At 40.9% G+C, this 26,178-nt stretch overlaps 11 protein-coding genes across 11 annotated transcripts; 7 read left to right on the forward strand and 4 right to left on the reverse strand.

Annotated features, from left to right (window-relative positions):
* The first annotated feature begins 282 nt into the window (after positions 1–282).
* BCR41DRAFT_359445 (hypothetical protein) lies at positions 283–986 on the forward strand. Its single transcript, XM_022025217.1, has 2 exons — positions 283–543; positions 678–986. Exons 1-2 carry the CDS (start codon positions 367–369, stop codon positions 831–833), a joined length of 333 nt encoding a protein of 110 aa, XP_021878506.1. The 5' UTR covers positions 283–366; the 3' UTR covers positions 834–986.
* A 394-nt stretch (positions 987–1,380) lies between these two features.
* BCR41DRAFT_424527 (hypothetical protein) lies at positions 1,381–6,413 on the forward strand. The gene is made up of 6 exons (XM_022030444.1): positions 1,381–1,772; positions 1,887–2,272; positions 2,423–2,563; positions 2,695–4,426; positions 4,552–5,425; positions 5,619–6,413. Exons 1-6 carry the CDS (start codon positions 1,746–1,748, stop codon positions 6,341–6,343), a joined length of 3,885 nt encoding a protein of 1,294 aa, XP_021878507.1. The 5' UTR covers positions 1,381–1,745; the 3' UTR covers positions 6,344–6,413.
* Positions 6,414–6,615: 202 nt separating this feature from the next.
* On the reverse strand, positions 6,616–9,775 carry BCR41DRAFT_424528 (armadillo-type protein; the record flags this gene model as incomplete). Its single annotated transcript, XM_022030445.1, has 8 exons — positions 9,337–9,775; positions 8,707–8,765; positions 8,392–8,514; positions 8,026–8,292; positions 7,826–7,954; positions 7,452–7,717; positions 7,186–7,330; positions 6,616–7,071 (listed from the first exon to the last, which is right to left on the reverse strand). The coding sequence occupies exons 1-8, from the start codon at positions 9,641–9,643 to the stop codon at positions 6,616–6,618; spliced, it is 1,752 nt and encodes a 583-aa protein (XP_021878508.1). The 5' UTR covers positions 9,644–9,775.
* Positions 9,776–10,041: 266 nt separating this feature from the next.
* Positions 10,042–10,626, forward strand: BCR41DRAFT_399256 (hypothetical protein; the record flags this gene model as incomplete). The annotated part of the gene is made up of 2 exons (XM_022029039.1): positions 10,042–10,364; positions 10,485–10,626. The coding sequence occupies 2 exons, from the start codon at positions 10,042–10,044 to the stop codon at positions 10,624–10,626; spliced, it is 465 nt and encodes a 154-aa protein (XP_021878509.1).
* Positions 10,627–11,085: 459 nt separating this feature from the next.
* Positions 11,086–13,200, forward strand: BCR41DRAFT_326116 (WD40-repeat-containing domain protein). Its single transcript, XM_022021607.1, has 5 exons — positions 11,086–11,410; positions 11,555–11,652; positions 11,762–11,828; positions 12,070–12,943; positions 13,047–13,200. The coding sequence occupies exons 1-5, from the start codon at positions 11,118–11,120 to the stop codon at positions 13,119–13,121; spliced, it is 1,407 nt and encodes a 468-aa protein (XP_021878510.1). The 5' UTR covers positions 11,086–11,117; the 3' UTR covers positions 13,122–13,200.
* On the reverse strand, positions 13,201–14,530 carry BCR41DRAFT_359450 (hypothetical protein). The gene has a single exon (XM_022025218.1). The coding sequence runs from the start codon at positions 14,489–14,491 to the stop codon at positions 13,334–13,336; it is 1,158 nt and encodes a 385-aa protein (XP_021878511.1). The 5' UTR covers positions 14,492–14,530; the 3' UTR covers positions 13,201–13,333.
* A 114-nt stretch (positions 14,531–14,644) lies between these two features.
* Positions 14,645–16,158, reverse strand: BCR41DRAFT_310030 (fungal-specific transcription factor domain-domain-containing protein; the record flags this gene model as incomplete). Its single annotated transcript, XM_022020981.1, has 2 exons — positions 14,645–15,442; positions 15,544–16,158. 2 exons carry the CDS (start codon positions 16,156–16,158, stop codon positions 14,645–14,647), a joined length of 1,413 nt encoding a protein of 470 aa, XP_021878512.1.
* A 660-nt stretch (positions 16,159–16,818) lies between these two features.
* BCR41DRAFT_373277 (hypothetical protein) lies at positions 16,819–17,887 on the forward strand (the record flags this gene model as incomplete). Its single annotated transcript, XM_022026755.1, has 4 exons — positions 16,819–16,937; positions 16,983–17,022; positions 17,124–17,232; positions 17,622–17,887. 4 exons carry the CDS (start codon positions 16,819–16,821, stop codon positions 17,885–17,887), a joined length of 534 nt encoding a protein of 177 aa, XP_021878513.1.
* A 2,793-nt stretch (positions 17,888–20,680) lies between these two features.
* On the forward strand, positions 20,681–22,359 carry BCR41DRAFT_359454 (Alpha/Beta hydrolase protein). Its single transcript, XM_022025219.1, has 5 exons — positions 20,681–21,012; positions 21,109–21,411; positions 21,491–21,613; positions 21,719–21,889; positions 21,998–22,359. Exons 1-5 carry the CDS (start codon positions 21,001–21,003, stop codon positions 22,346–22,348), a joined length of 960 nt encoding a protein of 319 aa, XP_021878514.1. The 5' UTR covers positions 20,681–21,000; the 3' UTR covers positions 22,349–22,359.
* A 202-nt stretch (positions 22,360–22,561) lies between these two features.
* On the forward strand, positions 22,562–24,378 carry BCR41DRAFT_146894 (alpha/beta hydrolase fold-domain-containing protein). Its single transcript, XM_022019570.1, has 3 exons — positions 22,562–23,844; positions 23,935–24,054; positions 24,141–24,378. Exons 1-3 carry the CDS (start codon positions 22,687–22,689, stop codon positions 24,321–24,323), a joined length of 1,461 nt encoding a protein of 486 aa, XP_021878515.1. The 5' UTR covers positions 22,562–22,686; the 3' UTR covers positions 24,324–24,378.
* An 833-nt stretch (positions 24,379–25,211) lies between these two features.
* On the reverse strand, positions 25,212–26,162 carry BCR41DRAFT_399261 (hypothetical protein; the record flags this gene model as incomplete). Its single annotated transcript, XM_022029040.1, has 1 exon — positions 25,212–26,162. A coding segment is annotated over one exon (951 nt), but the record flags the coding sequence as incomplete, so codon positions are not given.
* Between the last annotated feature and the right edge of the window lie 16 nt (positions 26,163–26,178).

Genomic DNA, 26,178 nt, shown 5'->3' on the forward strand with positions numbered 1-26,178 from the left:
CCAAACGTGGTGACGAACAGTGCGACTTTTTCCAATTTGCAGACAATACAAGTGGATCGAACTCAAAGTCGATTGAACATGGTGATCATACTCCACAACGCGCGAATGAGGTAAATATGGGACTTTAACTGTACTGGATAATTTCAATTATCCGGTATGATAAGTTTATTTAAAAAAAGTTATTGGCAGGTCATCTTATTATCTGTTCATCCAATCTCATCATATTTAAATATGTTGTTCCTGTAGATGGTCATGGAGGCATTTCTACAGAATTTGGAGGCGGGAGGAAGTACAGGAGATAGGAGACCGAGATGCTTTTGTGGACTTGTGGCCAAGGACTTAAAATCATCAAAGAACAACGGCCGGATGTTTTGGCGGTGTAGCAAGCAGGTTGGCTGCGGTTTCTTTAAGTGGGATGATGAATTAGATGTAAACCAGGTCTCTGAACCTTGGAATGGCAGTGGCAGTGGCAGTGGCAATCGTCCATTACAATCAAAAACTAGTTCCTCCCGGTCGGACTCTGTTTGCTATAAATGTAATCAGGTATGTTTACACTATCAAAGCATATTTGTTACTATCGATATACTGATACATATACATACGATATATATATGTATATAATTCAACTTGGATCGAAGTAAAAGTCGTATTAAATTTGGCTTTAAAACTCCTTTTAGAAGGGCCATTTTGCAAACGCGTGCACGTCTGGTCGTCAGGAAGGGACCCGCCAAGTCAAAGGCAGCAAGCAAACATCAAGGGTGACTTCAAAACGGACAACTACTTCCAAAGTAATTACAGCAGCCAAACTTTCAAAGAAAAAACGCCCACTCTGAACATGTACTACTAGTATTTAATTGAAAAAAAAATTACAAAAAACGTCATTGGATTTTTTTTCTAATGCATGTGTTACTTACAGCAACCATCATGAACATGCATTCAACTAATCAACTTGGCACACTTTTCTTCTACTTTTTTTTTCCTTTCATTCCTTTACATCCTTGGGATTGACCATTTTCTTTTATGATTGCCTAATTAAAACTCAAGGGTCCTTTTCTCTACATGAATCTTTTTATTGTGACTACGCCTTGATGTATTGCTAAGCCATGGAACCAATTGTCATACTTCCTTGATGCTGAATCTATTGCCACTTTTCACTTTTCCTTAGCCTTTGATTTTCCTCTTTTCCGCAATAGCTTCTTTACTTTTTTTTTTTTTTTTTTTTTTTTTTTTTTTTCAACATTATCCTTGACCATTTACTATTCTGCAGTAGAACTGAAACTCCACTTTTTATTTGATATTCTTGTTTTTTTTTGAACAGGAATCCTTTTCACTCTATGTGTTCTCAATCAGGATTTTCTTCCCCTTTTTGACTCCATTTTTTTTTTTTACTTGTCCTTGTAACTTTTTTCTTTTTTTTGTAAACATTTTAGTTCCGATAACCAGAACAACCAGGCACCCAAACGCCGCACTTGAAGGGTTACACAACAGGGCTCAAACCAGCTTATAGCCACTTCCTTACTCTTTTTTTTTCTTTTTTTCTTTTTTTCTTATTTTATATATTTCTCCTCTTGATTTATGCATGGTTTCTCTCTTTTATTCTTATTTGCATCAGTCAGCATCCTCAATCGTTCATCTTTGTGATTTTGCACCGAGCTCAATTATATTCATTAAAAAACACCTGTCATTTCACTTAAAAAGAACAAGGGAATTAATCGTCTGATCACTCACAACTCACTCAAACAAGGATGGCACAGAACTCTGGAGACTCAAAGGTATCTAAAAAAAGTTATAAACTCCCTCTTCGCGCTTTTTATTAGCGAGGATCCCCTGATCTTTGTTGAAAACTATACTAAAAAAAAGCAAATATATATCATCTTATTTAAAAGCCGGCAACAGTGGATGATACAATAGCTGCTTCAGCTGTTAATGGAGAACAGGCTACTGCCACTGACTCGCAACAGCAACAGCAAAAGCAACAACAACCTGTATTTACGATACTACGGCCCAATGCAAATACATCTGAATCATCGCCTTGTACCGTCTCCGGCAGTAATACGCCCCTCACATCAACTGAACATTCATCGGCATCTCAAGAACAAGTAGCGGGGCTGACAAGGACTCTAGAAGGATTAGAGTTGGAGGATGACTCAAATGACACAGGAGGAGACATGGCTCTGGATGAGTTCTTGGTCAATGCACTCAAAAATCGACAGGATCGAATCTTTCTTCTCAAATTGGACCGCGAGTTTTGTAGTTTTCTTAACAATCCGAGGTATGTATGGGTATGGGGGAGCAATTGATCTTTTTTTTCCTTTTTTTCTTCCTTTCATGCTGCATAATAAACGAAAAACCTTTTGCTAATGTTGACTTTATTTTCTTTCTTCTTTCTTTTTACAAACACATGTTCATACATTTAATGCAGTCAAGAACAACTAGAGTTCCCATCACTCAATTCTTATTACCGTATGGTTATCCATCGTGTCGCCAATTACTTCAAGATTACTCGCGCTGTAGATCCACAGAACAGGAAAATCATCCTGTACAAGACTGAGCAATCCGCAATGTGAGTAAAAGACTTTTGGAGCTGCGCATCAATTGGGCAAATTTATTATTATTATTGTGACGAAATATTAATCCCACCTACTCCTTTTTTTTTTTTTTTTTCTTTTTTCTTTTTTGGTTTTGGTACCCTAGCCCTCCTTTGCGATTCTCAGATTTAGTTGAAGAAGAAGAAGAACAGCCTATAAAGCAGATGAAACTGTTGAAGAGGAACCCGAATCGACCTGCTAGCGGTACACCTACTCCGGAAGCATCAACAGAGCCTGATCGCAAGACTATTTCTATAAAGGAGCGAGAGGAGGCGTACGCCAGAGCAAGAGCACGTATCTTTCAAGAGGATGCTTCTTCAAAATCAAAGTCTGATGGTTCTGGATCTAATTCACGATGTGATTCTTCCCCAGTAACAGCACCCCTGGGCGATTCTCCACGTCAGGAATCATGTGACGACAGTCTCAAAAACAAGAACGGTCGGAAGCAGACGAATGGAAGAAGAACGGGGTCAGGAACAACTCGGTCGCAAGAGGAACAGAACGATGTGGACTCTCGCCAGCAAAACCAATCGTCCCCAAACTCGCGTAGCGTCTCGAGAAGCACCTCTCCATCGCCTCTTCCGACCATCGGCGGTCAGGACTCTAATCCCAAGAGCACCGGCAAGGGACTTGGACCAAAGACCAAACAATCCAAAGGCGATTTGGCGGCAGAGTGCGCAGATCCGAAAAGGCGCAAGAGCACTGCCTCGAATACCTCCTCTTCATCAAACACAGTCAAGACACCAATTGGACTGGCGAGGACAATCTCATCATCTTCAAGCCAGGACGGATTTCAAAGCCCCAACCTTGGGTCCATAATAACGGAATCACCTTCAACGAATTCACCCTCTAATTCTGCCCCATCTAAAGCATACGATTATTTTGGACAGAATCCGACATCCAACTCCGGGTCAGTCTCACCAATGAGTAGCGGAAGCTCAAGAGCCTCATTTTCGTACTCTCATCCTGGTGGGCACAAACAACATCGTAATCATCCCAATAACAACAACACTGGGGGCAACCATGCCTCTGGTTTTAATTACGGCCACCAATCTTCAGGCCCAGGTTTCGTCAAGGGTATAAATGCCCCAGCGTTCGTTCCGAAAAAGTCGTATCCAAAACATGGCAACAGCCACACCCCAATGAATAGTGGATTTAACAATGGTCCCATAACATATCAATCTGGCCCGTCGTCTCAAGGGCATCCCTTCAGTAATGGAACAAACACCCCTTATGTCTACCCACAGCCCGGGACATCATCGCCATGGCCTGAGCGTGGGATACCAACCGGCCATGATGGACCTACATTTTATAATTCATCCCAGGATTCTAATCCAGCTTTCCCGCATGGGAACACGTTAACACAGTATCCCTCCTCCGGTCCTAACATGCTCCAGCAACCCTATAATATTAATACCAACCCTCCCAACTCTTCGCATAACCACGTAAATAACCATCAACAACCCTTCCATTCTTCTCAACGAGGTGGTCGACGCAATCCCAACTCGAAGCAACATTATGGACATCAACCTCACTTTCAACATCCACATCATGCAAGGACACACCCACAAATGCATCATTCGCAGTATCATCATGGCAACAACAACAACAACAACAACAACAACTACAATTACAATATGCCTTCATCCAGAGATGATTTCTCGCATGCGCAACGTTTCGGAAGACCATTTGAAGGCAATGTTGGGCAGGTACCGCCACTACAATTTGGCCCAGACTTTTATCCCACACACTCGATGCCTGGTGACATCCAGGCTGGCCCAAACATGTATCCCGGATTTATCAATCAGCCGCTCACAACGTCACCTAATGAAAGTTTTGTACGTATTTTTACAAGGGATAAAAAAAAAATTATATTGGATATGTCTCTTATTATTTTGAAAGCAAAAAAAAAAAAAAAAAAAAACCAACGGTTTTTTTTCTTAATTTTCAAACATCAATTTAGCCAAGATACCCACCAGGTCAGAGTTGGAATGGGCCTGGTCAAGTCGATCCATCCACAATGTTATATAACCCCATGCCGCAGGCTCCAATAGGGGGGAAGAAACCGTATAATAATTATCAATCTAATACACCAATGAATCAGCAGGGCTCATCTATAATGCCTATGCAGACACCAGGGTCGGGACCAGGACCAGGGTCGGGACCGGGGCCTATTGCTGGCGGCCAACCGCCTGCAATGATGGGAGGACCTGGAGGAGGAGGGGGGCATGTCTTGTATGACGTAGAGCGGAGACCTCCCAAGTCGACTGAACTTTTTGATCCTAACAGCCCTTCGTCATTTAGCGGTGGCGGCAGCGGTAGTGGACAGAGTGATTATTCAGGTGGAGTCCGTCATCAGGGCTACAATGATGGAGGTTTCATGCCTTCACAGGATGCTGGGCAGGCAATGATGCTGGGTGGCGATCGGTCACCTCAAGGGATAAACTTACACCATCCACATGTAGGCTACCATGGACAGCCATTCAACAACAATTATCCGCAACAGCAACAGCAACACCATCAGCAAATGCAGCAACATCCAAACATTAATCCTCATCCCCATGCTCATACTCATCCTCATCAACAGCAACATCAATATCAACAGCAACAACAACAGCATATTAATCAACATCAACAAAGCTTCCAACCACATGTTCCTGTAGGAATGAATCGTTCGTATTCCTCTTCTTCCTCAACCGGGTTCAGCAGTGGTGGAGGAAATAATAGCGGCGGTAATGCTGGATCGCATAATACTAATAAGAAGGCCAATTTGCTCTATGACTATTCAGTTCTCACCACACCATCCTATGATGGTATTTCCAAGGGCACGTCATCAGGTAAGGCTATAGCTTGTTCTCGATTTTGTTGTTGTTGTTGTTGTTGTTGTTGTTGTTGTTGTTGTTGTTGTTGTTGTTGTTGTTGTTGTTGTTATTGCTGTTGTTGTTTGAGAGAGATAGGGGAAGAGCATTATTGAGACTGATGTCTATTTCAAATCATATAAATCATATATGCTCCCCCTCCTCCCTTTAGAATCTGAAAAGGTACCCAGCCTAAGCCACATCTTGGAAATTCATGAGTATGATGCACAAGACGACATTTTTGAAGATCTAGTCTTACCCCCAGGAGCGAAGCTGAGACGTCTTAAAGCCTCTACAAAAGATCCTCTTGGTCAGTGCTTGGTTGTTTTCAAGAATGCAACCTTGGCTGCAGAAGCTCTTCAGGCATTCCAAGATGGTCGAGAGACGTGGATGGGGCCCGAGGCTAGACTGAAGTTTGAACCAACAGATCAAGTTTCAAAACAAAGTAACGAAATGGATGGGGGAACAGATGCAAAAGATGGATCGGGAAACAAAGGAGTAGAAAAAGGTGAGGGTGAAGGTGAAGAAGGTGAAGCAGGTGGGGATGATGATAGGGGAAAAGAGAAGACTGCTGTGGGCCGAGTTGTACGGATACAACAGCGGTTCAATGTGAAGGTATGGACACCAGTTTTGGTCAATAACACCACACCAACCTTTGGTGTAGTTGCAACTGTGGGAGGATCAGAAAGCAGTAGCCCGATCAAGAGCATGGCTCAGGCTGCCTCCAGCGATCCTAGCAACAGCAGCAATAATAATAACAATAACAACACCAACAACAACAGCAACAGTGATAGTAGTAGCATTCCTAAAGAAGCGCCATCAGACCAAGCATTTGAACCAATTGAGTCATCAGAAGTTGAATCCACCCAGGGGGAAGACAGTTTGGAAACTAAGTGAAAAGTGAGATGATTGGGGAAGGGAAGAGGGAAAAAAAAAAACTGAATCAACAGTGTGTACATTAATCGGCATTTGAAATTTAACTTAATGTTTAAAATCCTCTGCATCGTTGCAAAATGAGTTATATTTTGACAGTTCAAATAAAATAAAAAATCATTTATTTTCATTTTTTTGAGGAACTATTTTAATAAGGATTCCACTGTTTGAAAAAATGATACAACCCAAGAATGTTTTTCGCCTATGAGGATTTTTTTTTTTTTTTTTTTTTTTTTTTAAACTGCAGCAGAAAGACTAGCACGTTTGAGATACTGTGGTGGTAATGCGGTGCTACCATCGCCATCCAGTGTCGACTGCGGATTGCTATCGCTGCCGGGATTGTGATGATCAGGTGTGGGTGTTCCAGGAATAGGGGTGGGGACTCTAGATCCGTTGTTATTCTCACCAAAATAGGTGTCCATCAATAAGGAGGCCAAACGATGCTGATCTCGATCTTCCGACAAGACCAAGACTGATTCGAGGGCATCAACACCGTTCATCTCCGAGAGCATCGTCGGTGCTTCTGCGATTCCTGAGTTGAGTAACAATTGAACGTAACGAAGACCCAACGAGATCAGCTCAATGTCCTTTGTCCGCATAAAATCCAAGAATCCTGGGAGTAACTCTTGATGTGGCAGAACTTTTGCATACTCTGGACCATGTGAAGCAAGATTAATCAAGCTATAAGCCGCCTAAGGGCATTGAAGAAGAAAGAAAGAAAGAAAGGAAGGAAGGGAAAAAAGTGTTAATATAATATTATAAATATTTAGAAAAGCGGTTCTACTGAAATGGCTCTTTTATCTTACCTCCTTCCGGATATCAAAGTTTTGATGGGTCACAATTTGAGACAGGACAGGAATAAATCCTGCTTCAATGACTTTAATTAGATCTTGGCTTGCGTGGTCTGCAGTAATGTTGGACATGAGCCAAAGACTTTCTTTCTTGACGGGTCTATGTACAAATATTTGGACGAACGTATTAAGTCAGATGTACAGAAATGGATAAGCAATGTTTCAAAATAAGACTAAAAGCCAACAGAATTCTTTTTTCTTTTTTCTTTTTTTTCCTTTACCTGCAATCTGATTGAATGAGTTGAAGCATAGAAGGTAGGAATTCCGGTTCATGGATCAATGCTGAGGTGTTGTTATCAGGTCCGCTTGCAATATTACCAAGAGCGCGGATTAATGGAATGGCCAGTGCCTTTCGATCCAAAAAGTCCTTCAGAGGAGCTACGAGTAGAGGAATCAGACGATTTTCTAGTAACTGTGCACTAATATTATCAGGCCCTGTAGTCAAATAGACGATCACCCATGCGGCCTCAGATATCACAGCAGGATCCTACAATATAAAAATAAATAAATAGAGAAAGCATTAATATTCATTTTCTTTATTTTAAAAAAGGGGAGTTTTTTTTTTTTTCTTTATTCTTTTTTCTTTTTTCCTTACTGTGTCAACGCGGAGATGATGAAGCAACGATGGAAGCAGACCAGCTTTGACGAGCTCTTCTTGATTCGCGCCTTCTCCACGCGCCATATTCGATAAGGCGAAGCAAACAGTCTGGACTAAATTCAAATCCTGCATTGCCAAAATAGAAACATTCAGCTTTTGGGTTCGACAACATTTTCGTTTTTTATTCTTTTTTTTACCTTTGATTCGAGCAATTTGATTAGAGGTGGTAAGGCTCCAAGGTCCTTGAGTCTGTCTCTTAATTTGGGTCCTTCAGCTGCAATGTTGCCCAATGCCCAAGCGGACTGGTCTACCAAGGCAATGTTTTGACTATCAAGGAACTGAATCAAATGTGGAGCGGTACTCAATGCAGCATCGCATAATTCTGCCGATCCGCCAGCTGCCATATTGGTCACCACTGAGGCTGCAAGGAGCTGTTCCTCAGCGTCTGTTCCGGTGAGTATTCCCTAGTATAATTGAATAATACAAACAAACAAAAAAAATTGTGGGTCAACAAGCAAAAGAGCAGCTAGGCTTTTTCATTTCATTTCGAGGAAGATACTTACCTCAATAATCTTCATAAAGTCTCCGTTGGTGACCATAGCTTGTAGATCCTTGGAATCATTGTAGGATGTCAAGTAATCACTCAGAGTCTTGAGTGCATCGGTTTTATCCGATTTCTTACCACTCTGCCACCGTAAATAAAAAAGATTAATATAAAGATCTCATGCACCCGTTAGAAATTATCCAATAAAGAAAAAAGAAAAGAAAAGAAAAGAAAAAAAAGGAAGGAAGATTTTTTTTTTGTATTGACACTCGTATATTTGTTTGTATGGCAATAAACGTCAATGCACCCTTTTTTAATAATAATGGGTCCTCACCTTTAATAAAGCTTGGACGCTGTCAATCTGTTCCTTCTCCAGCTCCACGGTCTCTTCATCTTGAACCGCGAAATCATTTTTTATTTGTTTTTTTTTTATATATATATGAAAAGGGAACAGAACCAGAGCCCAAACAATAAAAGAGAGGGGGAAAAAAAAAAAATAAAATAAAATAATCAGATCTTCGTATTCATTGCAGCTGTTGCCCTGGATAAAAGAAGGTTAGGGATTAAAGAGAAGGAAACGATGCCAAATAAGATCATAAAATGGGTGACTGACAAACAATAAATTCATGCAGAATGCATCATTCCTTGGAGAAGCACCTCCCTCCTCTCTCCTCTCTCCTCTCTCTTCCCTTGATTGGGCCAACCAGACTTGCAAAAAAAAAAAAAAAAAAAAAAAAAAAATACGTGAGAAAGATATTTGGCTGAATAAAAAAAGTCTTTCTGTCTTTGTGCACAATCATCCCAGATCGTCATCATGGGATTCATAGTTGACTTCAAAGACAAAGAAAAGAGAAGAGAGCAAGTGAAAAACGAGAAGAGGGTGCAAAACGACTGCTTGAAGAGTTTGAAGGAGAGCATAACAATATGGGTAATTGAGAATTAGAAAAAAATAATGCTTTTTTACCTCCTGTCAACTCTTCGGTCTCTTTGGAACGCTTATACCTCTTTGCACTGACCAACTCCTCTCGTCTTAGTTTCCTTAGTTGTGCATCCTTCTTGACTCGTCGGGTGATACCCTCCTGTGCTGTCTCTGATGTCAATGGATTGGGTTTATAAAGAGCTCTGTGTCGAGCAGCCGTTGCTGATGCAGAGGAAGATGCTGTTGACTGTAAAGTATCTGTGTTCTTATCATTATCAGGATTAGTATTTGAAGTTGCTGCTGCTTGTGCTGCTGCTAAACGAGCACTGGAACGAAGGGCGCGTTTCTCCATCTTGAAGAATAAATGAATAAAGGGAAAGGCAAGGAATAAAGAGAAGGAGAGAGAAAGAAAAATGATAAAAATTGGAAAGGATATATAAAGTGTGTTTTAATCGAATTTGGGTGAAGAAGAAAGAGAGAATAGAGAGAAAAGGGAAAACCATGGGAAAAAAAAAATAAAACACGGACCACGGGACATGACTCCACACGTTCATTTAGATAAATTCTCAGTTATGCAGTCATTTACACTGATAAGCATTTCATCATTGTAATCAAATACGAGCGGACTTTGCGGGCTTGACATTACCTTTCTATCTACACGCTGTGAATACTTCGTCAATACCCTTTGCCTTTGAGCTTTTTTTTTTTTTTTCTTTGCATCCCTCAATGCTTTCAAATGGCTAATTATCAATGATCTACCCTGACGTGTTATACTCTAAGGCCATTGACTTTAGTACAGGGGCGATGGCGAGGGCGATTCTGACTCGTGTTGCCCTAAATCCAAATGAGATGCTTCCCGATACCGGCAAAACGCCTAATAGACTCGTCATCCCAGAATTGGTCCGATCCGAATGGTCATATGGTGTTGGTACAGAGGAGTACCTTATCCGCGCCATATATTTGGATGTAGCTGCTGTCACAGTGAATCACTTGGTCCCATATGCATGTACATGTACATCCAAGCTGAAGCTTACAAAGAAGCCTCAAAACCTTCATAGGTTGCTGAAGCATGAGTAGCACAAAAAGTAAAGTATTTGGCGTGCAAGGAAGTAGCCTTGTAAAACATAACTCAGAGTTGTCTTGCCAGATTATGGCGGGCTATGAGAAGGGCGACACTTTGCTGCTGGGATAAGCATTGGTAACTCTCCAGAGACAGTTACTGGAAGTAATAACAAGAGAGCCAAGGCCATTCTCGGCGCCTCTCAGGGTATCCAATCTCCTGACCGGCTATTGTTAATGAGCCAAATTGTTGGACCACGCAACTCGCACAACTAGAACAATCCTGACATTAACACTATACAAGCAAAATATCTATGAAAAAAAAAAAAAAAAAAAAAAAAAAAAAAAAAAAAATTCGAACGACAATTAACTTATTAGATCAGTATAGAGACTGGCTCTCGGCAACATATCTCTAGCAAAAACAAAAAGTCAGGAAGGAATAGAAGGTAGACACTTGGTGCTTTTTTTACCTTTAGGCTGGGGTAGAAGGAGTGTAAAATGAGAAGTGGGGACAAGTGAAAGATGAACGTAATGGATCATGATGATATAGCTTGATGAATGGTTATGCTTTTACTGATTGACTTTTACCGATTGTGTATATCGCCCAAGTTGGCAAAAGCTAAATGGGCGAATTTGCCCGTTTTACGGTACAGGTGGCTGTTCGAACTTTATTCATATTTTTTATTTTTTTCGGTGGACTTTCATTTTTTTTTTTTTTTTTTAAAAAAACGCGTCCGTTCTACCATTCTACGATTTCTTGAACTATCATGGACTACTCAATGTCCAACAGCTACAGCAATAACAACAATAATAGCAACAACAATAGCAACGGCGTCAGTAGTAGCAATGCAAATAACATTCTCCAAGGAACAACTGTCCATGCTCAATTACCACCCCCTGTTGTCTTAACACCTGCATTACTTGGATCTCTTAAGGTCTCAAAGATCTTTAAGGACAATACAAACATCATTACTTCCCTTGACTTTGATGATACTGGAGTCAAATGTGTTACCAGTGCTCAAGATGAAAGTCTACATGTTTATGATTGTGTCACTGGAAAGTAAGTCTTTTTTTATTATTAATGCCTCTTTTTTTTGTAAATAAGTATTTAAAAAAAAAAAAAAAAATATTGGAAATCAACTCTCAAGTACTAATGGGTGATTTTTTTTTTTTTTTGGACAAATACATTAAATATTTAAAAAAGGTTAGATAAAACATTATTCAGTAAAAAATATGGTGTTCATCTCGCCCGCTTTACACATCGATCTACTAATGTCGTCTATGCTTCGACAAAAGAAGATGGTAAATGGATAAAGCTAAAAAAAAAAAAAAAAAAAAAAAAAAACGTCAAAAGTATCAAACTGATTAATTGACCAAGCTGACTGGTTTTTTTTTTTTTTTTTTTTTTTAGATACTCTCCGATATCTCTCATTGCATGATAACAAATACATTCGATACTTTCGAGGACATGAAAAGAAGTATGAATTAACACTTGTTTCGCCATGTCATGCTAAATATTTATATTTTTAATTTTGTCCGCATTTTTTTTTTTTTTTTTTTTTGTTATTTCATGTAACAATTATTAGCATTAACCTCCATGTTCTGTTACTTTTTTTTTTTATTTTTTATTTTTTATTTTTTATTTTTTTTTTTTAAAAAAAAAAAAAAAAAAAAAATGATAATAATAATAACAATAACAATAATGACAATAATAAAAAGGGTCACTGCATTGGAAATGTCTCCATTGGATGATCAATTCCTAGCAGGAAGTGAAGGTTCAATTCGTTTATGGGATCTTCGTAGTCCCAATTGTCAAGGTGCACTTTCAGTCATCGGTCGACCTGCTATCGCATTCGACCCTAGTGGTCTCGTCTTTGCAGTCGCTATCGGCTCTACCTTGCGTTTATATGATGTCAAAGTCTTTGATCAGGGCCCCTTCGAAACTGCTATCATTGGCCTTAACAATCAAAATAATCAAAATGGTTACAACAATACCTTCAACAATCCTATACTATCGTCATCATCAACATCTTCTTCGCCCATCATTGTCACCCAGCTTGAATTCTCTTCAGATGGGAAAAACATCCTTGTCAGCACTGCGGGTGATGCTCATTATATCGTCGATGCCTATAAGCCCTCCGCCACAAAACTTCGTTTGGTCGGTCATTACAACAGTTATAGCTTTGGCCCTAGGCTCGGAAGGAGTACCTTCTCAGGAGCAGGCGGTCGAGGAGGGGCAGGCAATGGAGATGACGATGAACCATTTCAAAGTGGTGGAGAGGCCTGTTGGACCCCTGATGGCAAATGTGTCGTCTCTGGCTCAAGGGATGGAAGTATCTATGTCTGGGATATCGCTAAAGCCATGTCCGATCAAGCCCTGGGCCTCTTCAATCATAACAATAATAATATGGGCGTCAATGGTGCTGCGACAAATACAGGCGTTAATGGAGATTTGGGGCAATCATCTTCAAATTTGCTGAGCCCTGATGGTGAATTAAGACCATTCAAGGCCTTGAAAGCTCATGGAACCCCAAGCCATATCGTCGCATTCAATCCAAAATACCTAATGATGGTCAGTGGTTCCACAGAATTGGTAAGCTCTATCTTTCTCAATCACTCCAATACCTCAATATCCTGTTATAATGTAAAGCTCATGTGACTTTTTTTTTTTGTTTTTTTTAATTGGTGTTCATCAGGCGTTCTGGGAGCCTGACCCAAATGTTGTTGGAATGGATGCCCTCCATGACTTTTCCAAGGGTGGTCGTCATTGATAAATACCATGCATATGTAAAAAGTTAAAATGTAAAATCAAGAAACAATAAAAAGATACTATGAAAGTTTATTATTAATCATGATAATCTATCAGTAGTTCGTTAGAATCAAGTTCACAAGAACAAAATGGAAAAGAAAACTATGTACATGCTAAAAATAAAATAAAATAAAATAAATAAAAAAGACAAACAGGCAACTAAAGTCTTCTATTTTAAAAATACTCGGATGGCTGCTGGGTGGTCAACTGCGGTTGGTGTGCAAGAATATGCTGTGATGTTTGGGATTGTCGTTGCATTAAATATCCATCTGAAGCCATAGATGATGTGGGTATAGATGCCACGCTAGTAGGAGCGCTTACATTTGACGTTCTGATATAGAGTCCATTTTGGTCAGCACCTGAGAGCTCACTCTGCATCATATTTTGTGCCAACGAATACATCCCGTTGTTGCCAGAGTTGCTGACCGTCGTGTTGTTAATGTTATTCTGATCCAACAATTCAGGATTAAACTCTCTTGGTGAACCGAACCTTGCGCCTTCAATTTTGATTTCACTACTAAGAGCATTGTTCAAGTTGGTGCTACTGTTGTTATTGCTATTGTTGTTGCTACTGTTATTACCGCTGTTGCCTTTGTTGTCATGGTTGGTGTTGGTGAGTTTGTTTTGTACCTCCACACCAGAGTCTATCATACTTCCTGGATTGCTTCCGTTGTTTTGCATATAAAGCATCCATTCATCTCTATCCATCGAGGTAGGAAGGCTCCAGAAGGACGAAGAAAATGGATTCTGGTATGAGCTGATGGGTAGTTGATCGCTACCAATGGAGGACGGAGGATGTTGATCTTGCTTAGTTTGTTGTAGTTGAGGGTGTTGCAAGTTGGCACTTGTAAGGGTCGCAGCACCCGGTGCAGCGAATGGGTCGATATGGGCATTCAGGTTGCTACCAATTCCTCCACTACTGACACCACTAATACTGCTACTGTTAATACTGTTACTGTATATTGGCATGCTTGTCGCCGCGGGGCTTTCCTGCAAGATGGGGAAATAACCGCTCGTAGGCGTCGTGACTGAGGTTGAGGTCGGTGTGGATGTTGCAATGTTAATACTCGGTGATGGAGACGTGTTCTTGCCCTGCCGTGGTCGACGTGGTAAGGGTGAGTGGCCCTGTATCAATCCCGGGTGAGATTTCATGGGAGGTTGTTGGCTGTAATGACGCTGACTAGCGACAGGACTGAAGTAAGGCGTAGGAGAAAAGTGGCGTGAATTGCGTCCCATTGGAGCCGCATGTCTAGCCCCTGCTCCATTATAGTAGCCCATAATCTGGTCGATATCAAATGCAAACGATCGCTCTTTTTGAATAGCTGCTGCCATTGAGTTGTCTTGTTGCTGAGAACTTGTCCCTAACTTCTTTTTTAGGTCCTCTACACTAGTCAAAGGCAGACTCTTAAACACTAGTTTAAAGACAATCAATAGGATGATAATTAGGCGCGTGTCGAAAATGGATGCTTTTATTCAAAAAACACGTCATTCAAGCGAAACATGCTCGAATATTTCTTTACCTTCTGTTGAATACGGTAGATCAATGTTGCGCGCTTTGAGCAATAGAAGAATATTGTCAGCTGCCATTCTCGCAGTCATCCAAACGTCTTCAACGATAGCTAAGCATTTCAAAGTCTCAATCGTCCGTAACTTTGCAGAGGCTGCCAGGACAGGGTCGGTGCTAGTGCAGTTTGTTGTATGAACGATTCCAGCTGTAAACAAGATGAGGACAGAGTAATACAGCAGACACTTCAGTCTGGAGACACCTCGTTTCTCATCGGTAGCCCTCATCATGTTGCTGGCCATCTCGATTGAATTATTCGCGGCCGATGTGCAAATGGACAATGAGATGGATGGATCATTGGGTGCATTTTGTGAGGACTGATGGCTGTATGGCCGATGTAACAGAATCAATACCGTGTAAAAGGTCATGTGAAGCATGCATACAAATGTTCCAGGCTCTTGCTGCACAGAACGGAACTGGAGTTGAGGTGGCAACGTCAAAAGCCAGTCTGTAAGCTCCTTGTCTAGCTGCTCTAGCGGCGCAGGGTTGGTCATGGAGCTTTTAGATTTTGACGAAGCCCTGGACATGGGACTATACAAGCTGGCCATCACTCTTCCAAGAATTCGCGTAAGAGACACCAAATAAATGAACTTCTTTTCCGATTGGGGAGATGGTCCTGTGAGCATAGACGTTGCACCTTCGAGCTTGTATTCAATCTGAGTGTTTTCTTCATCAATTCCATCTGGGTAAGTGGCATCCACATCGTTTTCAGTAATACCCTAAAAAAATGGAAAAAAGAAAAAAATCTGAATAAGCTATTTTCTTTGGGTACGATCAACCATGAAGACGGTACAGACTGGAGAGCTGCAATGAAACATACTTGGGGACGGCCGAATGCAGTTGATAAAATCTTGTCAGCCATAAAGCAGGTCCACCAAATCCTATTACGTTCCTCACGATCCAGTGCGGGCAAGTGAGGGTTGAGCTTCAGGCAATCGCGATGCAACCCTAAATGCTGGGCCATACGAACGGCAATGCCGACGTACATCCAGGATCTATATCCATTGCCGGTGCCCATCTGTTGAAAAGCGAGCAAGACAAGGCCACCCACGCAGTACAAGTCGGGCGTGTCATAGAGGGTATCCAAAATTTGTTTGGCCTTTTCTACAAACCGACCTCCAATTGTCTCAGACTTGGATGGATCTGATCGAAAAGAGATATCATCCGAGAATTGCGAAGCCAAGGCAAAAATGGAATTGAGCAGAAATAGTAAGGATGGTGTATAGTTGTGATTCTGCAACCTTTTGAAAAAGCTGGACCAGACAAAGACCGGTGCAAAGGGATGAACATAGGTAAAGTGTAGATTAAGTAAATGTGTCATTTCTTCCGGTGATGGCAAATCTGGATTATTAATGAACTTGAGTGCTTCCGGTTTCTGGGACTCGCGCTCTCGAGCAGATTGTTGACCACCATAATGTCGAGGACAATAAAACATCGGAGAAGACTTGCCCACATAGCGCTCACGGCCTACTTGGTCTAAAGTCAAATGACCCATATCATCCTCCAGATCATCGACTTCTGGAATGGATGGCGTATTTACCCCTTGTTTCAGTATGTTATCAGGAGCGATTATTGGGGATTCTACATAATCTGTAACGGATCGTTCTGAACTGAGAGCAGGCGAAGGTGAATTAATGGATGTAAATGTATTCTCTCTAATTAGGTCTCGAGGGAGCGAGGTAGTGCGAATAGGTTCAACAGCTTGTGGGATGCTTTCTGGTTGAGGCTGTGAGCTCAGATCAGGACTTTGGTGGAGTGGCATGTTCAGGATATTGTTAGAATATTGTTGATTCTGCATTTGCTGCATAAATGGTTGCTGTAGTTGTTGCTGTTGCTGTTGCTGTTGTTGTTGCTGTTGTTGTTGCTGTTGTTGTTGCTGTTGTTGTTGCTGTTGTTGTTGGATCAAGCTATTGTAATCATGTAAGGGAGGTGGGTGGTGTTGGTGATCCGGATCAGCATGATGAGGGTGTTGAAGGAATGGTTGGGGTTGCTGATAATGCATATTGGAACCATTCTTATCTCCAAAGCTATCCCTCGAACCTTGGCTTCTCAAAGGCGAACTGTTCAGTAGTGATCGCATAGGCTCATCTCTAGCATGGAAGAATGGTTCATCATTTTGTACCAATCCGCCTACGATGGCCTCCATTCGATAAAGACGGTCTTCAATCGCATTGATATATCCTACATAAAGTTCAGTGGCAGCCCACGAGCAAAGTCAGATAAACAAACTAAAAAAACTTTTTTTTAACAAAAAAAAAGGTATATTGCAAACACAGCGAAGAATATTAATAATCGCAACGTACGTCCCGCTCCCTTTGGAGGACCTCGCTTTTTAGTGGGATCCAGGTACAAGCCTATTGGAAGAGAAGGATCGATTGTGTCAAAATATCATATCATTAGACTACCCATAACTCCATAGCCACAGAAAAACCCATGATGACAGCAACAAAGCAGCAAAGCAAATTAGGGGCACTTGCATGGAATTTTCAAAAGCTCACAACTTGTACAGGTATCGCCTTTGGCATCTATGTTTCATCAACAATCCCATATCAAAAAAAAAAAAAATAAGTATTCATAGTATAATATCAATTGATTCGTAATAAAATCGGATGAGTACACAAACACAACATGAGTCAGCAAAAGCACAGGGTGACAAGAAAAAAAATAGCTTCTCACGCATTTTTGGCCAATGGTGATCTTTTTTTTTCCCTGTTGTATCTGTGGTTGGTTGGATTGCCAGTGGCACAGATGGATTGAAGGGGGTTGGAGATGGTTGGAGATGGTTGGATGGTGGAGAAGCTCTGCTCTTTCCCGACCATACATGTACAACAAAGATGGGGCGACTTACCGCACTTTATTTTTTTTCTGTTGTTGCCAATTAATGGATATAAAAACAAGAAGAAGAAGATGGACACCGGTCAGTAACTAGAACTTTGGAAGGTGTAGGACTTGAGGCGTCTCATTCATCACCCATAGTCATTCATAAATGTACAAAATCCACATTCTCTATTAAATCCATCAATAATAATAGCGATGCTGATGCCGTTGTTGTTAACATTCTTGCTGTTGTTGTAGCGAAGGATCTTACTTTCTACAGTTGTCACAAGCTGAAAAATAAAGAAAGGACAATCAGAGTCAGGTTAGCATCGTACCATTCTTCGTGAGAAGCAAAAGAAAAAAGGACGATCATTGTCACTGCAGATAATCTGGTTCATTTTCTTCTTTGTTTTCTTCTTGTTCTCCTTCTTGCTCTTCTTTTTTGGCGTAGTAGTGAGGATGGTTGTTGTGAAAATAAAACATACTGGATGACGCGCTATCGGAAAACTTTTTAGTGTCCAGTCCCGAAAGGAATGCTTGTTCGAAGACATACCTTTCGTAACCCGTTGACGTTCCTTATGCTCTTTTTGAGAGTCGTTAGACATGGTAAATGAAATTATTTTAGAGCAAGAAAACAGGTAGGGGAAACAGGTTTGAAAAGGACAGAGAGAGGGGAGAGGAGGCAGCAAAAAAGAAATTAAAAAGATGTAGAAGAAGGGATCAATAGAGATTAATATGATTTAGAATAGATTAAAAAATAAAAAGATGAATGAATGAATGAATGAATGAATGAATGAATGAATGAATGAACGAACGAACGAATGAATGAAAGATGGAGCTGGTTCAAAATAATCCTTTTCAAGACTAATGCGGAGAAGAGAAGAGAGAAAGAACCTTAAAAAATTAAAAAGGGCGCAGAAGACACGGGTTTTTGGTTTTTATGACTTTTTTCCTGATGTTACAAAATCGACGAAATCGATGCAGATCTGTTTTTGCTCTTTGCTCGCGTGGTCCAACAGTTCGTTAAAGTACATGATTATGGCGACATGATCAAGTAACACATCTTAAGCCGATATTTTTTTTTGCGTGTATAACGGATGAATGGTGCTGAGAGCAGGTGATCATTTGATATATATCCCTCAAGAAACCAATATCCGAGCGCAAAATAAAAGACAGCGCCTAAGGCTATAGAAAATGGACTGTCATTTCCCTTTCAGAACGCGTCTTCCATTATTATTATTGTCATTACTGTTATTGTGGCCGTTGTCAAAATATTCTCTGTCAATGGGCTTCCATTAGGATATGGCACGCCACTTATTACTGGAATTCAATAGCGCCCTTCAAATATTAAAACAAAAATTAGTCATTTGCCATTTTTAGGCGAACGCAATAGTCGAAAAGTCAGACATTTGCCTAAAACAGCAAATGGCACATTTTTTGTTTTAATATTTGAAGGGCACTAGAGCCAAATGGACAACAGGGTATCAAGGTATGAATGTTGTTCCTTTATTCCTTTGATTTGGTTCTCAAAGCTACTAATGCCTCGCTCCAATTGAGCTGTTTGAGCGAATTAAATTAAAAAAGTGGATCGCATTTTTCCGAACTCCCGTTGTCGACTTTTATGCTTTCAAGAGAACGAGATGATGAAATGAACCTTTGCTTGGTTACGGAAATTAAACTTTGTTTTTAACGATTGGATTTACAAGCGATTGTCCCCTCCAATTACCGTTGGTAGAGCAAACCTGCATCGACCATGGAAGATGATTCTTATATTTATTGTACATGAACATGGATACTGTTTCTCCTCTTCGTCACAAAACCCTTCTTAATACCTAAGCCAAGACAAAAACTCTTGGCTGTCTGTTTATCCTTGATGCTCCTTTTTTTTCTTGGCTTGTTTTACTTTACATGTTTACATGGGAAGGAAGGGGCGCTCAGTGAAAAGAAAAAAAAAAAGAAAAAAAAAAGAGAGAGAGTAATGATGTTGTATGTCCGATAGATTAGAAAAGTAACAACGCACTAGTAAAAGAGTAAGGGGATAAAAAATAACATCTGGCATCCACTACATGTTGATTTAAGTGATACAGCCATAGTCATCACAATAACATGTTGTCTCTGCAAAAATAAAAAATGCCGTCATTGACATGCACAGGATAAAGATAGCCAAATGCGAACACCAACTGTTGAGATGCATCAGTGTTGATGTAACCTCCATTGTGTTCATTTTTGGGGGACTTTTATCTTTTTGGGAAGTCAATGAAACTAAGTACATGCACAAGCATCAAAAAGAAAAAAGAATAGTAAGCAAAAATAGCGAAATCACTTTTTTTTCCTTTATTCATGCCTATCGAAATAGAATCATTCAAATCATTGTGGCAATTCTATCCTATACCACACTTCTTAGCTAGGGATGGTCAAGTACCTTTCTTTACTTCCTACTTCTACTTCTTTTCACATGCAATTGTGAAGTTAGCAAACAAATTTACCCCTATAAGTTTCGCAGGCTATTAACTAGGAATAGGTCAGTGCATAGAAACTGTATAAATATGATGAACAATAGATCAGGTTGAACATGTTCTTTCTTCTCCTCCTATTTACAATAAAATAAAAGCCACTACAATCATTGACGATGCCACCCGAGTTTAAAGAACCAAAAGACGCGCCTTTGGTGCCCGACCAGGATGCCACACTCGATGTACCATCCAAACAGCCCATTTATCACTATCCTAAAAGCGAATACACTTCATCTTTCTGGAATCGAATGTATCTGCGAGGAGTTCTCCACAGACCTGTAGATATCCTTTTCATATTACATGCTTTGGTCTCGATTATCAAGCACATTACCTGTTTCCTCATCCTCGACATCCCTTTCCTCATTTGGACGGGGCTCTCCACAAACTCTCCACGTCATCCAATCTCTTGGGGACCGTTTTACTCCATTTCTATGACCCTCAGCCGGGCCTGTGCAGGCACTGCCCGCAATCCAGCGCAACTCCGTTGTGTCAGCACAATCATCAGCTGGTTTGTTCCTCCAAGGATGCTCTTATTGCCTAAACAAAATTATAGAGTTGATACCAGTGTTACAATCAAAGTCCATCTGGACACCCTTTTGAAGCCTGAACGCCAAACCCTGTTTGAGACACGAAAGAAACTCGGCCTCGAGACAGAAGGACAACGGCCTCGAGAACGGCGTAATCCTTTAAACCCATCGGAAGCGTATTTTAGATCGTTTTTGCCAAGAAATGGCAAACTAGCGAATCTTCCTGAAGAATCAGGGCCATTGAATAAGGATGGCACTTACACTCTGACGGGTGAATGGATCGAAGTTTTGGACGAGCCTACAGCGACATTGCCAGAGAAGCGTCATGTCAGAAAAAAAAGCAACGTTGTTTTGCTGTATGCTCATGGAGGTGGACATTCTTTTTGTTCAGCCAAGTTCCATCGTCATTTGGTTACAAGAATGTTACTCGAGGTATTTGTGTAACTAAAAAGATTCTGTATGACCCAATTTTTACTTTTTTATTCCTTCGACATGAGACTGACGAATCTGTGTACATGTGCATGTTAGTTTGGTCCAGGCGCTAGAGCCTTTGTTTTTGATTATCGTCTTTCGCCAGAAGACCCCTTCCCAGCGGCAATCCATGATGTATATGCTGCATATCTTTACTTGACCCAACCTCAACATGAAGCTATTACGATCCAGCATCCTAGTACACCAATCACGGAGCCAATTGACCCAAAGGATATTGTCCTCGGCGGTGACTCTGCGGGTGGTGGATTAGCCATTGGATTCCAGCTTTATATGAGAGATTACGTTCAGCCTTCCGTTGAACCCAAGCTCACAATGCCACCTGCCACTCTTTTGATTTCGGTAACGTGGAAACTATATATACTCATGACAACAATTGATCATGCATGGTTGCTTACCTAAACATACTTTTTTTTTTTAGGCCTGGACTGATATTTCGACCTCGATGCCCTCTGCGATAAATATGCACAGTTATTGCTATACACCTTCGCCCATGGGAGTCAACCCCTTTGTTACTCAAAAGAAGTTTGAATCATTTAATGGGGTAAAAAATCCTTTGTAAAACACGCGAAGCACGTCCTAGACGATTACCAAAGGTCAAAAAAAGAGGAATGAGACTGTTTTATTAACGATCTGTTTACTTTTTCAGTATAATTTTGCAAGGGCTTATTTATGTGGAGACGAGGTCTACGCACCCAATGAAAGAAACTCCGGCGGCAAGGCTCTTATATGGGAATGGTACCGGCATTTAGCCCAGCATCCTTTGGTCTCTCCAGTCTTTACTGCAGACCTCTCAGGCCTCGAAAGCAGCACACTCCTGGTGAGTCTATTTATATATTAATTTATTTTAAAAAAAGCCATCACAAAGTTGTATTCAATGTTGCTTTTCTACAATATTCACATCGTAAAACTATTTACATGTTATTAGCAAACTGGCGCTTTCGACCGACTATCGGATGACACGCGTTTGTATGCTCATAAACTTGGTCAAGCTAATCCTAAGCAACGCGTGCGGTTGGAGGTTTACCAAGACATGGTGCACGTGCACCAGTATTTTGAGTTTTTGCCCTCAGCCGATAAAGCACTTCGATCGATTGTTGCTTTTGTGGAAGATGCACAACTGAAATCCAAAAATCAGAATCAGGAACGTAAGCCTGGGGCAGAATGGATCGTTGTGAGTACTCTTGGCGTTGAACGAGAGGGACATGATGACACGAGTAGTCTCATTGAGGCCTTAGATGAATATTGGATAAAACCTCAACGTGAACAAACACTTTGATTACGATATCAAGCATGTTAGATTAGATGCTTTGTCTGGAACGTTCATGGACGAGAATAATAAAAGGAAACACAGCCAAAGACATGTATGACAAGAACTCAATCAACCCGCATGCCCCAAAGATTTCATGCGCAAAAATCAGAAAAACATATGATGGCCCCTGCTTTTTTTTTTTTTTTTTTTTTTTTTTTAGCTCAACATGCCATTTTACATGTGGTCCTGTAGTCATATAACCCTTCCACTCTATTTCCGTTAAATCAAACCACTTTTCTTTTTCTTTTCTTTTCTTTCTCCACTTTGTTCTTTTCTACCTTTTACCTGTAAATTAAAATATCATTATGAAAAGACCTGTCAAAGTCCCTCTCCTTTATAACCGTACTGGAAACTGCATCACCAGTTGTCCAGCAGACATTGACTCAACCACCCAGCAACAGCCGAAATCTTACTCTTTTACGCACAGGAATCAATTTCCTCGCCCATCCTTCTCTCAACGTGCTCACTTGAATGGCATCCTCCATACCCCTGACGATGCTGTCTTTGTAATCATTACTATCCTCTTCATCTTTTGGTCCCTGGTCCGACTGTTTTGTCTCGAATTACCTTATTTTATCCTCACAGGGTTCAGACGATCCACGAAGCAACATCCAGTTGAATGGTCATGGTGGGCCAGTGCGCTTTTCAGTATCTTACGCTGCGGCTGTTCGGATATTGATACTATGGGTCAAGCTCGTTTCATTGGCCTGCTATTGAATTCTTTTATGCCCTTACAGATGCTGTTTCTGCCCAAAAAGATCAAAATTACTAAAGGTATCAAGTTCAAGGTCAAGTTGGATGTCCTCCTTAGACCTGAACGCGCATCTTTGACTGAAGTGCGAGCACAGCTTTTGGAAAACTACCCAAATTTTTCGGATGACCCCATGAATCCTAGCGAAAGTTATTTAAAGTCGATGCATCCTCGAGGCCCAAATGCTCCTCTAGCGAATATCCCAGAAGAAGTGGGGCCTCTTGATACGGATGGTACCTATACACTTACAGGTGAATGGATCGAAGCTCTTGAGGACTCATCCAAAAGCAGCAACAAGCCTCGAAGCAACACTGTGGTCCTATATTTCCATGGTGGAGCCCACATCATCTGTTCTTCCAAGACACATAGACATACACTTGCACGTCTTGCGATGGAAATCGGACCAGGGACACGAATTTTCTCAGTGGATTACCGGCTGGCACCAGAAAACCCATTCCCTGCCTCAGTTCATGATGCATTTGCAGCTTTCCTCTACTTGACAGAACCCAATCATACGGCCTTGGTCTTGGATGATGGCGACAATTCAGCTGCTACAGTCCATCAACTCCCAATCGACCCAAGAAATATTGTTGTGGCGGGTGATTCTGCTGGTGGCAATATAGCGGCGGCTTTCATGCTGTATATGAACAAATATGTCCAACCTTCAACTGAGCCAAAGTTTATTTTACCACATGCAGCTCTGTTGTTGTCCGTAAGTGTACAAATTACATAAATTTAAAGGTGGCCCACACGATATTTTTCTGACAAAATAAAAAATATTGCCATTGATATCCATTTATAGCCATGGATGGACATTACATCCTCGTTGCCTGCAGGTAAAAGCTTTGACTGGCATTGTTTCTGTCCCGGACCCATTGGAACATCACCATTTGATAAGAAAGCATTTATTGAATACAAAAAGGTATGTTTTATATATGATCAATAGCGAGGAGCAAGTATAATCATATTTTGCTAATCAAAGCTTTTTTTTTTTTTCTGAAACCTTAGCAAAACTATGCTTGCATCTATGTCTGCGGTGACAAAAACTTGGTTCCGAACGCTCGAAATGCACTTGGAAAAGATCGATACTGGCAATGGTATACCCACCTGGCTCAGCATCCACTCATCTCCATTGCATTCGCAAACGAAGGTTCCCTCGGCGGTTTTACCAACACTCTCTTTGTAAGATGATCCTCTTCTCTTTTACTTTTTTAAAAGTTTTTTCATTCTCATTGACTCATTTTATTATTATTTTTTTATTTTGAGAATAGCAAACTGCAACACACGACCGACTTGTGGATGATAGTCGACTGTTTGCTCATCGGATCGGTATGGAGCACCCGGATCGAATCATCCGAGTGGAAACGTATCGAGACATGGTCCATGTTCATCAGATCCTTTCCTTACTTTTTGAATCTTCAAGAATTGCTATCAAGAACATCGCTCGCTTCATCGAACGATCAGAGCGTTTACGTGATGGACGAGAACAGAAATTAGCAGCAGTCGCTCGAACTGGGATTAGGACAAAGGCTGGAGCTCTGGTACATCATCATCAGGGCACTAACAAAAACTCTGGAGTAGACGGAAACAACAGAGATGAGTACATCCCTGCGTACTTGCTTCCGAACATGGTGAAAGAGAAGGCTGCATGGGATGGTGTTGAATGGGTGATGATTGAACAGAATGGGCGGGAATCCACAGGTGGTGAGGGTAAATCCTTGGCATCTTTGGTGCAAACTTGGCACTCGGTTGAAAACAATGCTTAAAAAAAATACGAGTGCAAGCTTGATCATCTTGTAGATATCAAAAGATCTAGTATCCACATATCTGGATGAACACATTCACTGAAAACAGCCCTGGCATAAAATTATAGGAAAAGAAAAGCACACATCTTTTATATTTATAAAATCTTTTAATTGCAATGTCTGTTAACGGGATTGTGCATTTCTAAAGTTTTAAAGAAGCTGATAATAGGAAGAGGAAAGTTTTTTTTTTGAGAATGATATGAATAAGAAAGTTTACCTATCACAATGAATAAAAAAAAAAAAAGCCTGAATGAGCGCGGTAAAGACAGAAGCTTCAAGGATGATGAGCCAAAAGAAACGCGTTCTTCTGTTGACGTTTGCATGGACTTTCGGAGACAGCATTTGGGCAGTACATGGGTAATCCAGAGCCGATGCTTGGATGCCGTGGAGGCTTGATAGTTGAAGGATCTGTATAGATATTTTTTCGAGGTGGAGTATGGAATTGAGACTGGGTTAAGTTCTGCTCATGGACCGAGGCCGATAGAAATCGATCAACTAGCTTCAAATCCAACGATAGTAATTTGTTGTTGGTTGTTGTAGTTGTATTTGGTCCTTGATACTGATCAATTCGATACTCATCCGTCTCCCTTTTCTCCTCCTCCTCTTCTTTTACGACTTCTTCTCCTATAGCTTCTTCCTCTACAGCCTCTTCCTCTACAGCTTCAATCTCAACGACTTCTTCCCCTACAGATACTTCAGCTTCTTCGCCTATTTCGTCGCTGCCCTGTTGATGACCAAGAACTTGGCTACTTTCATCATCCTGATCAATTGTACGTCGACGCTTAGTGCCCTGAGGACCCATACGATTTAGATTTTCATAGTCTGAAGCCCTGAAAAAGGTGTTTCTAAAGGTTGGTGATGATGTAAGATCAAAGTTCTGCCATCCTTTTGATCTCTGCTTGCGTTTCGGTGTTACTAAACCTTCTGAAACAGAACAGGATTTTTTTTCTTCTAAATCAAAGTCTTCCTTTAATCTCTCATTATCTTTTTCTTTTCCTTTTCCCACCTCCTCTTCTCCTTCTTCGTCACTGTCGGGCAATTTTGGCGGCTTCAAACTCCGTTGATTCATCATACAATTAAATTTCCAGTGATTCAGTACAGATCCAGGTGTTCTTGGAGATGGCGATGATAGGTCTTCGTAACCAGTTTGACGTCTCACTTTGGTGGGTGTTCTTGGTAAATGAACATGGTAGCTTGAAAGGTCAGGGGAAGAGTGTGGACCACGACCTGAGTTTCCTGAG

Source organism: Lobosporangium transversale, assembly GCF_002105155.1.
Source record: "Lobosporangium transversale strain NRRL 3116 chromosome Unknown BCR41scaffold_37, whole genome shotgun sequence".
In the NCBI taxonomy this organism is placed as follows: domain Eukaryota; kingdom Fungi; phylum Mortierellomycota; class Mortierellomycetes; order Mortierellales; family Mortierellaceae; genus Lobosporangium; species Lobosporangium transversale.